This window comes from Lonchura striata, chromosome 2, assembly GCF_046129695.1.
Source record: "Lonchura striata isolate bLonStr1 chromosome 2, bLonStr1.mat, whole genome shotgun sequence".
Lineage (NCBI taxonomy): Eukaryota > Metazoa > Chordata > Aves > Passeriformes > Estrildidae > Lonchura > Lonchura striata.
The window spans coordinates 112464043-112476323 of NC_134604.1; the positions used below are offsets into that span (position 1 = coordinate 112464043).

General features: G+C 43.2%; 1 protein-coding gene across 2 annotated transcripts in view; it reads right to left on the minus strand.

Moving 5' to 3' along the window:
• Positions 1-2118: 2118 nt before the first annotated feature.
• ABCG1 (ATP binding cassette subfamily G member 1) overlaps positions 2119-12281 on the minus strand; it is a 56674-nt gene continuing 46511 nt past the window's right edge. For both annotated transcript variants that reach the window (XM_021540347.2, XM_021540348.2), the window contains exons 14-15: positions 10832-10950; positions 2119-9475 (exon numbers count right to left, since the gene is read on the minus strand). In XM_021540347.2, the coding sequence (XP_021396022.1) occupies positions 9247-9475; positions 10832-10950 (348 nt within the window). In that variant the 3' untranslated portion in view covers positions 2119-9246. The remainder of the gene's footprint in view (positions 9476-10831; positions 10951-12281) is intronic.

The following is a 12281-nucleotide window of genomic DNA, read 5'->3' on the forward strand; positions in this document are numbered from 1 at the left end:
ATGTCATGGGGATATAAAATAACGTCTTAGGAATAGGTGGAGCTTTATTCTGTCTGTCCAGCAGAGCAAAACAGGCAGTGGGACAAGAGAATGACTCTGCTAGAAAGAAATGGGGGAAACAATTCAAACTGAGGGGTGATTTAGCTGTCAAAAGCTGACAATGGATCACCTTCATGTTTTGATAATGTTTTCTTATTGTGGAAGAGAGAACACTGACTTTTTTCTCAGCCTTGCCATGTGTGTGCAGGCACAGGCTTGAATAGGAATGTCAGGAATCCAGAAAAGCCATCACACAGAGTTAACAGTGCATAATAAAATTCACAGATCTTGAAAAGATCTACAAGGCACGAAAAAAAAAAAAAAAAAAGACACAGAACCAAACGAGGCTATGAAATTTTAAATGCACTAAACAACAGAAATGGATGCAATTAGTGCCACTTTGACTAATCCAGCCTGGGACAGCTTTTCTGCCCCTAAATGAAGCTGGCAACACTTCCCACCAAGCTCTTCCTGAAGGCTGTGCCATGGGCAGATGTCACCTGCTCACCTGGGCAGATCCCTGCACCCTCCCATGCTCCAGGAGCCCACCTCCCTGACATCCCATGCCTTTCAGCCTGCATTCCACAGCAGGATTTAAATGGAGAGCTGTTAGAAAATTATGTTTCCTTCAGTTTCAGGTGCTCTTTATTTTATGAATCCATTTGGAGAGTGCAGAGGATGGGAATTGTATGTGAAGTGTATTAATTTTTGCAGTGCTGCTAATGAGAAGTTTATGGTTGGGTTATTTTATAACATTAACTGCCATATAAAATGCTTAAAGTAATTTATGTTGCCACTCAGGCTGCGAAGGACTCCTGCTCCTCCTCTTCCCTTCCCGATCTGTGGACAAAAATTGTCACTGGCAGGCATCAAGTTTTTTGGGAAGATAATTCCTTCAATTTAGTATTATTTCCAGGGCTATAAAACATAACAAAAAGGGTGATCTCTGTCATCATGAGAAAACTGTCTTGAAAATGTAATTCTATTGCATCCTTAGGGCAATCCATGCTTTAAGCACCACTGCTCATGTTATTTTTGAATGGGTAAAAGTTAGAGCAGTTTTCTTTGAGCTGTGGTGAGCAAAGGAGGTAATTTGGTTGCTGTGGTAGTCTGGATGGGTGGCACAGAGACAGTGATGTTGTCTAGGCTTGGCCTCAAGTCCAACACACCAACACCATCAAACAGCCTTAAAAATGCATGAAAAACCACGCAGACAAAGTGAATATTTGCCAAAGCACAGGACACCACCACTGAACCCTCCTCCTGGCACTGGCATTGCTCGTGGGGCCCTCCAAGTCAGGATTTCTGCCCAAAGGTTTCCCTGCCAGCACAGGAGGAAGCAGCAGAAGTAAGAATGTCACTTCTTGGCCAATGTGGATCTTCAGGAGAAACACAAGGAGTGAAAATACTGACTTCTTAAACCAGCTGAGGATTTCCCAGGTGACAGAAGTTCTGCAGAACATCACACAGGTGCTGTGGCAGAATGAGGGAGAAGGGTGTTTGTTGGAATGGGAAATGGATAGGTGGGACTGGCAGGATAAAACAGAGTTTTTCTTCGTCTGGGAAGAAGGGAGGAAGAAACCCACCCATTCCAGAGTGCCAAGCAGAAGGCAAACAGGGAATGAGCCTTTCCTGCTCCTTCTAATGAAACAGCACAGGGAACATCTGCCTCTTGCAGGTAGCAAGGACAAGACGAACAGAAGATTAGTCTGTGGAAGAAAAATTCATCAAGATTGGATGAAAATACAAAGGTAATTAATTCCACTGGTTCAGGAAGTCCTTCAGCTGTGTTGGGTTACTCAGAGAAGCACCTTCTGATGCTTGCCCTGTGTGGGTTAATAGGGACCTTAAATATGCTCTAGTTCCAACCCCCAGTGGGACTGCAGTTCATGCTTTTAAGGATTTTTACTGGATATTTCTGTAATCCACCTGTATTGGGAATTACCTGAAACCACACAACTGGAAACAGGCAATTCCATGTCCTTGCTGGCTGCCAGGATCAAGGAGCAGGCAGTGAAAATGTATCACTACCAACACATCTTCCACTTCCCTCAGAGTGAGAATAGGAACAAAGGCGGCTGTCTGAAAATAATAACACTTTATTTGATTTTTTTTTTGTGTGTGTGTGTTACATTATCATAAATGTTCTCTAGTCTCAGAAAACAAAGCCCTAAGTTTGGAAAATAATGCACATACAAATCTCTTCTTACAGGTATTAAGTATACAGAAATATACAAAGATTTCTCTATTACTGTAATATATCATCAGAATGCCCCACATCCCACATTTTTGCTCAGGTCCACTGTACCAGGAAGCATAAACTACAAAGGTAACAAGCAACCTGAAGAAGACATGGTTTGTATAATATAATTACATCATATGTATATATATATATCTACAACAGTGCAAATATATCACAGCGTGCAGGCAGCAATAGTCTCTAGAGAAGCAGAATAAAATTGATTCATAGTAATGCAAATGCATTACAGAAACAAGAGACGACAATGACATATTAGATATTCAGAATATGCACACTTGAGCACGCTGATTTAAAATCATACCTTGCATTGACTCTTGCTTAGAAAAACAAAAGAACCAAATGTTAAATAATTCAGTAACAGGTTCAAGGGCAGAATCTCACAATAAGGTCAGCTGACTCAGAAAAGGTATTTGATAAATCTTTACTGACACAGGTAAAGGCTTGGCCCCACTGCAGGACTTGTTTTCTTCTTTTAAGATATATCAGTGTAATAGTTTCAACTTTAATTTTCTTTTGCCATAATTTAAGGGAATTTTTTCCATATTTTTTTTTTAATTGTTTAACTTATTCACATTTGGAAAGGTGGTTGTAATTATCACTGAGGCCAGGAAAGCTTGTTTCTAGAAGTAACAGAAAGGAGTTTGTATAATGATTACCCTAAATGGGCCACTAAAATAAGCTACAACAGGGTCAGAAAAAAAGACATCACAGATGCCACTGAAGTAGAAAACCCCATCAACCTTAAAAAGTAGAAACTTCCATGTTGCCTTGCTGAAAAAGACACTTTTGATTTTTTTTTTCTTCTGGAAAGAATGAAGCACACCTAGAGATCCAGCACACTGGGGTTTTGGTAGCTGAAAGAAGTCTCAAAGTCATCCCTCCACCTTTAACCATCCTGCACTCTTCCCAAGCAGCTCATTTTCACACCCCATGTGGACAGCAGCCATGAGTATCCAGAAAAAAAGGGACACAAGCAATTGATAGGCATGGGCTGAGCTGCACCAGAGCCCCCAGACACATCCTGGCTGGTCACCCTTTGTTTTACAATGCTGGCAACAGGTCTCAACAGAAATCTAAATCTCTTAAAGAAAGGTTCTACAGCTGACAACTGCACAAAATTATCATTCTTCATAAGATTTCAAAGTAACAAAAAGACTGAAGCTAAATTTTGTGCTCTATGGTACAATTACTCCTTCAGAAACGCTACGTGAAATATGTACAGAAAGAGAAATAAAGCATTAAACAGAATTAAAATGAAACTTGCTGTGTTTGCAGGCTCAGCCTGATACTTTTAGACATGTAATATGAAGAGTGATATGTGGGCTGACAAAAACCACTCAGTGGGATACACCACAACAGCCCCTTTGTGTATTTATGGGAACAGGCATTTAAGAGGAGGGCAGCAGGAGTCGACCCTGACAGTGCCACCGCCCCTGTTCACAAATGGCAGAGCTCCTGATTCACCCCAGTGGCACTCAGCACTCAATTTATGCACTCACCAGTGCTGTGTGGCACTGCAGTGATCAGCCTGTCACAAGCTGTCACAGAGGACATGACACAGTGTCATTTGCTGCCTACTTCTAGTTCCCAACAGCTTTTCTCATGATCATACCTCATAAATGGATGTGCACACAGAAATTCCTGAGCAGTTGCACCCTGTGGGGCTGTCGCCCCTGTTGAGAGTTTTAAAGTTCTTCTAGAAGTTCCTATGCCTTCTGATATTTACATATTTCAACTAAGTTTTCTTACACACATGTTCATGTAAATAATGATTGTTTTGCATTCTTCTTGGTAGGGTGAGAGAACTGATGGACTGTGGTTTGAGCAGTGTGGTTGGAGAGGTGGCAGTTTCACCCCCCAATCCACTGTCATTTTTGCTATTGTATATATAGTGGAGTCAGAAAATAAAGTTGGCTTTTTTGGGGTTCTTTTTCTTTCCTTTTACATCTAGCCTGCCTCTGTGAGTTTGTCACAGTGTGACTATGGGACTGTTCTGGTAGGAAATAAAGGATGGCACCCAAGGAAGGATGGAGACTCTCCTTAGTGCTGTATTTACAGAAATATTTTTCATTGTATTTTGCAGCAGTAGCCAGATTAAGTTCTAGGTGGGCTTTGGCCCTTCTACAGCTCCTGAAGGGAGGTTGCAGACAGGTGGGGTTGGTCTCTTCCACCAGGCAGCACTGACAGAACAAGAGGACACAGCCTCAAGCTATGACAGGGAAGGTTTAGGTTGGATATTAGGAAAAAAATTTTCACTGAATAATAATAAAGTACTGAAATTGCCTTCCCAGGGAGATGGTGGAATCACCATCTCTGGATGTGTCCAGAAAAAGACTGGACTTGGCACTTGGTGCTATAGTCTAGTTGTGGTGTTAGGGCATAGGTTGGACTTGATGATCTTCGAGGTCTCTTCCAGCCTCATTATTCTGATTCTGTAATTTCTCCTTGAATAGCCTCACAGCATCCCCGCAGTCCTGCTGGGTTGCTGCCCTTTCTTCCCAAGGTCACACACCCTGTTTTGTTCCCTGAGTTCCAGGCACAGCTCTCTGCTCAGCCAGGGTCCTCCTGCCCCTCTGGCTCGTCCTTTGGCACTTGGGGAGGGATGGTCTGCCCCTGCTGTGCCCTTAGGATTCCTTCCTCTGGATCCCCAGACTTCCTGGACTTCTCAGCCCTTCAGGGCTGCCCCCCCTCCATCTGCCCAAGAACCAAAACCTCTCACCTCAAGTTCACTTTGTGCCCAAGAGGATCTCCAGCTACCACACCACCCACCAGCTCTCCTCTGCTCACAGACAGGTCCAGTGGGGCATCACCACTGCCTGGTTCCCTCTCCAGCTGTGTCAGGAATTACCTCCCACACACTCCAGGAACCCTTTGGACTGTTTCCTCTCCGCTGTGTTGTATTTCCAGCAGACATCTGGCAAGTTAAAGTCTCCCACAGGAAAAGGGGCACGGATCACAAGACCTCCCATGGAACATTTCACCTGCCTCCTCATCCTGGCTGGGTGGTCTGCAACAGACCCCCACCAGGATATCTGCTTTGTTGGCCTTCCCCCTGCTCCTTAGAACCCCAAAATCCACCCAGCCCTGTGTAAATGAGTCAGGCAGGATCTCCTCTGTGAGGATCACTGGCGTGGCACAGGTCAGTACGTGCCACACTTCCCTGCAGGAGCAAGTGTTTAATAAAACATTCCTTTCTGCTGAGAACACAGAGTTTGACACAGAAGTGTGGATAGAACTGTCAGTCACCTGAGACATCCAGTTCTTGGACTCAAGTTCATTATCTCCCTCTTACATAACCAGCTCTCCCTGTTACATATGCACGTATTCCCCTCTTTTAATTAAAAGGGTACTTTGTGCTCTAAATTCTAAGAGATGGAGAGAATTTCAACATCAGTCTTCTTCCACTCCCTCTGACCTGTAACAATGGAACCTTCTCAATTTCTTAAGAGTAGTATCTGCTTTTCAGATATTTTATTTAATTGTAAATAATAATGCTTCAAGTTATTTTTAAAAACCATCAGAGTTTTTCAGATTATATGCAAGTTTCCACAAAGAAAAACAACAAAAGAAGTATGAAGGACCTAAAGTCTTAACTAATGCACACAGTAATCAAAGCAATGTCTCAAAAGAAGTCAAAATAGAACAAGGAAGCCAACAGGGCACTAAAGTCTTCCTGCAGTCCCAACAAAAATCATACATTCACTTTTCAAGTGAAACCTTGAGCCTCTTATATAACTTTTAGCCAGGCTGTGACTGGTTTAAACAGCAATAGTGGCATTGATTTCAAAGAGTTTATGGCTCTTTATATATGGCTATAAAACTGAGGATTCAAAAATTGAGGATTTGAAGCCTTCAGAATCTTGCTGGCCTTATTATTCTTCCAAGTGAAGCCTCCAGAGCTTCACAAAGTGCTGCTCAACACACCAGCACCTGCATGCTCCACTCATTAACCTGGGAATGTGTTTTATACCAGCCTGATGGAATTTATCTCCACATAAAGAGGAAAAAAACCAACCTGAGACTACGTTACAAATCTTTGCAGTAGATGAAGACATAGTTGGGATGGATTTTAAATGCTTCTGTCCCACAGCAGTGACAAAAGAGAGATCATTAGTTATTTTATGAGCTAGGGAAGGAAAAAAATATTATCTCGTCTATGTGTATCACTGAGTCTCCAGAGAATAACTTCTTTACTGGGATGCTACAGTCCGAAAGCATTCCTAACAATAGTAACTTACAGCTAAATGCTGCCAGCAGAAGGCTGGAAAAAGCATACCCAACAAAAAAAGGAGTGACAAAAAATATTTCCAGAACAGGAGTTTTCTCAGGAACACCCGTGGAGGACCAGATTTTTGGCTACCATAACACAATACAAACTTACAGTACAGGAGGCTAAAAACATAAAATGAGACAGTCTAAAACCAGAGGAACAGGCACAGATAACAAGACAGCATCCAAGGAATTCATGCAGCTAAACTGGTCTAGATGGGGGAGAACAGCATCCTGCAAGATACCAGTGTGGAAATGCCAGCAAAGTTCCCTCATTTGGAGCACTGCAGGGGATTGTCAGGGTGGAATTTGGTAAATGGTGCTGGTAAACACAAAACATGAACCCTGAAGGTATTCAGTGCCAGGGATGTCACACTCTTTGACCTCAGCTTGGACCACAAGTCTGCAACCCAAGAGTAATTTGGCCAACGTACCTTTGTCTGCTTGCAAAAAGTGTTTGAACTGCCTGTAATAGTCACAAATACATTGAGAGTCTTGAAATAATCAAGGCACGTTGTGCTAAAGGGATTTCAGCTTGTGCCTTGTTTAAAAACTGTTCACAGCCATGAGTATTATTTAGAATAGCTCGAATTCTTAATTTCTCAAATTTGACAGCCACATAGGTTTGTACCTGCTCGTGATTATGCCTGGAAAAACTGCAAAGCTGTACAAAAGCTTTTTGAGAAAAAACAGCAACAAAAATTATGCAAAGAGGCTTGCAAGGAATTTGTTTTTTCTTCTACAATAAAGATTGATTTTGCTTTCACAGGTAAACCTTATTTTCAGGGAAAGTTCAGCTAGCCTTCCTAAAATATGTGACTTGATTTAAAGCCTTCCAGACCCCAGGCTTAGTTCAGATGTCCTGAGTTTAACAGATACATGCAGTCTGTGTATTGGTAAATCAAACAGAGCCTGGGCACGGGTCAGGAAAACTGGGAAACAATTTTCTTCCCTGCTAAATGGCAGAGCTGCAGCCCAGCACAGCCAGAGCTTTTGCAGACAGTGTTTGGGCTCTGTAAAAGTCAGTACAGGGCCTATTCCTGTAACCCCAGCTGTGTGAGAACTAACAGAGCTGAGCCTGGCACTATTTATTTCACTAGGATAGACACAGCCACGGAGTATTGGAGAAGTCTGTGGATTTTTGACTGCTGGAGGCCAGAAGATGCACCAGGTCCCTCTTATCTACCCTGCTGCCAGGAGCTGCTGGGCTCTTCAAGGCTTTGCTGACATTGAGCTGCGTCCAGCCTGCAAGAGTTCAGCATCCTTAAGGGAAAAATGCATTTTCAGAACGTGCAGGCCTCACTCAGGGGTCTGGGATACCCAAAAAAATTCACAGTCATGGCAGAAAGCTGTGCAATTTGCACCAAAGCTCACCAAGGTGCCCAACATGAGGATGGTGGATTAATTTTGGGTTGAAGATTGGTGAGAAAATTCACATCAGCTTGGAACCAGAATTCCCTCTGCCAAATTTACAGAGGTGAGATACCCAAAATAACAGTTTCATTGGTGTCCAGATCCATTGATTCTCATGTTGTGCATTTAGACTTAGGGATGAGAAGAAAACTGCCTGGCATAATTAGACCTGCAGTGTTAATTAGTATATTTTTGGGAGAGTCCCACACAGAGTGTGTTGCAGATACAATGGACACCTCTGGATGAGGCAGTCACAGGTGTTTTAACACAGTAGCCCAAGCTTTGATCTGTGGACAGCTCTTGCACTCTTTTAACAATCATTTTAGGGACAGATCCTGCTTTCACAATTTAATTAAAAATAAGCCTTTGGAGTGCTTTGATTTTCTTCAGTCGCAGGAGGTAGATCAAACAGATAATGAACAGAGCTATTATCCCAAAATACCACAAAAACTAAGGATTTAAAGACATTGCAAAAGAATATTTTGTTTTCAACCATTCAGTGACAGCTTGACCATGTCTAACTGCATATGCTATCCAGTGCTGCTTCCAAATGGGACCACAGGTTTAGTGCAGATTCAGAACCTGCCTTTTTCTCCTATCATTACAGTTTTCAGATATGAGACCAGCTCGACAAGTAAAGCACCAGAATTCTAAATTCAGACAGAAACAAAAATAATTACTTGAATCACTTTAGGTTTCTTTTAAAAAAGTATCCATATTAAAAAGATATCTTTACCTTATTAATACATTTACAGACTTTTAGCCAGAAGGGGTAATTCTGTGGAAAAGAATTGCAAAATAATACATAGAAAACTGCAAAGATGAAATTTAAAAAGATGAGAGAATCCTATTGTCTTTGCATTCCACATTTTGCATCTCACTACCTTGTAACTAGAGATGTCATTACACTATTCTGGCCATCAGGACTGGGATCCTGGCAGCCTTATCCCAAAATTGGTTTTCACAAGGAAAGCTCCTGCAGCCAGGTTTCTTGTTTCTCAGTATTGATACTCTCGTGGTATAAAATTCCCTTCTAGTTCTTCTTCTTAGTTAAAGCTAGAAAGTGTAATGAAGACATGACCCAACCCAACTGGACTGATTGGCTTAACACTGAATGTCCACTATCCCATTGTGGCTCTCCATGGGCTCGGTCAGGACACATCTGGCTGGGCACTGGGGACCAGCCTGCCACAGTGAGACAATGTCAAGTGCCCTCTATTGCATGTCTAAAGTTCTCCTACTGCATCTCCCCAGCTGCTCTTCCTTTACCTCTCCGCTCGGATTTTGTATCTGAGGACAAAATAGGCAATCAGGCGCAGAGAGAAGAAGAAAATCCCAAGAACGATGAAGTCCAGGTAGAGTTTGGCATTTTCTACATCCAGTTCTTTCAGGATGGCCTCTGATTTTTGGAAGTGGCAGGTGTCATCTTTGTCACAATGCAGATCTTCTCGATCCAGTCCATAGATGGAGAGGATGACTCCTTCGAACCCGTATCTGGAAAGAAGAAGGAGGGATTACAAGGAAAATCCTGATGATCTGGTTAGAAGTGCAACATAATCCCTGGGGGAGTTCAGCTGAGATGCTGAGGAATTCAATATTGCTGTGACACATCTGTCTTGGGGCAAGTTCTATCCCTGTTGCAATCAGGCACATCACACATCACGGGCATTTTACATAAGAGAGAACAAGGGCAGGAGTTTTGCTTTTAATGCTTCCATTTAGTGCACAGTGCAATTTCTCCAAAACAAAAATGTCAAATCAGAAAGCAGCATAATTTCAGCTCATATTCAGAAATTCCCCATTTAAAAATGACATCATTATTTTGCCTTTTTTTTTTTTTTTTTTTTTTAATGATGCAACAGGGACACAATTATGGCTTTAAGTCAGAAATATGTTAAAACCAGCATCAGTCTAGAATGTCCCTTCTCCTTCCCTCTGTGCACTAACAGTTTTACTGATAATGTTCCCAGTATTTGCTTTTGCAAGGAGATAAACCATCATGGATCTCAGGCATATGAAAGCTCCCTCTGGCTTCAGGAGACCCCACATGAGCCAGGCAATGATTTAAGGCCTCACCTTGAATTCTAAGTATTAATTCAGGGGGTGCTATCTCATTATCTTCGATAGGAATCTGTGTAGGACCTCACTTGGCAACAAAGATTTTTTTTTTTGCCTGGGATTTCTCAGTAACAGTGCAGCTTGGGCAGGGTGGGGAAATGGGGAATGGTAAAATTCCCCACTCCTAATTTCAGCTAAAAACATTTCAGAGTATAGTATAAACATCCCTCCAGAGGTTTCCTGGTGGGAATTGTCCCATCCTAAGACAGCTGTGTCAGGCACAGACAGCACATAAGGTGCCTAGGGATCTTAAAGCAGCAGTTTAAATTAGAGGTGACACAAATCCTGAGCCTCTTGTGGCTGGGCTACTGCAAAACTTAAAAACAGGCCTTTATCCAACAAACCTATCTAGGATACAGCACTGAATTATGCATTTTCTGTATAATTGAAACGAGGTGCTGGCATCAATTTCTCGGTTGGTGATGTCCCTATTATTTAATACATCCACTACTGCAAAATCCAGGAAGATTTTCATGCTGTGCAATCCCACTGAATTCAAAGGGATTGACATGGACTTGTGGCCAGTAACCTTTTCCTATTTATTTCACAACATAAACAACTTAAAATGCAGAGAGATAATATGGTTTACATCACATGTGTGAGTATGTTTATACTCTAAAAGAATATGCTGTGAACAGTCCCTTTGGCACCAAAAATAACCTACCAACCAAGCAAGCAAAAGCAAACAAACAGCATTTCCAGATGGGAGGGTGAAGGCCTCCCCAGCAGTACCTGACATAGGAAATGTAGGACATCCACTGGAGGTATGTTGGGATGGTGTCAAAGCTGACAAAAAACCCAGAGAACAGGAGGACTGGGATGGCAGTAACTGGGCCCACAAAAGTTGCCACCTGTGAAGAGAAGGAACAGAATGTCTCTTGTCAGAAAGACAGAGAAAAAGTAAAAGTTAACTTGCTCTCCTGTGACTCCTAGGAGTAATTCTCCTCCGCAAAATTATCACAGCTTGAAATACCAGAAAATTGCTGATTTTCTTTTTCTTGTGAGATTTCCTCTGAGGAAAAGAGCAGAAGCACAGGGATCATTTGAAGTAAGGCCATCCCCAGGCTGGCACAGAGTCAAGGGTTCTGCTGCAGAAATCTTGACAGCTTCAATGCATATTGAGGTCAGAATCATCTGTTCTGCTGTGGAATGGTCACCTCAGCACATCTCCTGCCAGGAGTTACATGGCTAGCTTCCAGTCATGCCAACAGCTGCCACTCTCCCTCACTTTCCAGAAATTTGGGGTTTGGGCAAGCCTTTTCTTGCCTTTCCTTCTACAGCTTTTCTGGGTGTGCATGGAAGAACCTTCTCCTGAGCTACTGTGGAAAATTTCCAGTTTATGGGGATGCAGAAACACATCAGTCCTGCAGTTTCCAGGACCTGCTAAGTCTGGGATGAACAGCAAGTGACAATCCACCCAAGCAGGGGCAGGCACAGCCCTTTCAGGCGGGGCAGGAACTGCAGAGCCACACATCCAGGGCATGTCTGGGCTCTGGGGTGAGTGGGAAGCATCAAGAACTCTGCTACAGCAAGAAATTTTCTGCCTGTCACCACTCAAAAAACATCTTGGGGACACAGCAGCCCTGACAGGGAGCAGAGTTGTCACAGCAGAGCTCCTGTGAGACCATCAAACACCATCAGTACTGTCTTAGGTTGGAAGATGTGGCTGGGGATGCATGTTCTATCCCCATCTGTCAGAGCTGGGGCAGTTCTCTGCTGTTCATTGGCAGGTTTTTCTTTATCTCTCCCACAGCCAATCCTCCCTCCAGGAGATCTCTTCTGTCCATGGGCCATTAATTATTATCTTCTGTTCATGGCCACTGAGTGTCCCTGCATGGCTGAGAAAATTCCATCATCCATGGGGAGATGCTCTGACCAGGGGAGGAGCCAAACATTCTTACCTGGATACAATCTGACCTGGGAACAGCACAGCAGCCTTTGCCCCCTGCATTCCCAGAGGAGCAGCTTTCTCCCCCCTGCATTCCCAGAGGAGCAGCTTTCTTCCCCACTGCATTCCCAGGGGAGCAGCTTCCTTCCCCCTGCATTCCCAAAGGAGCAGCTTTCTTCCCCCTGCATTCCCAGAGGAGCAGCTTTCTTCCCACTGCATTCCCAGAGGAGCAGCTTTCTTCCCACTGCATTCCCAGAGGAGCAGCTTTCTTCCCACTGCATTCCCAGAGGAGCA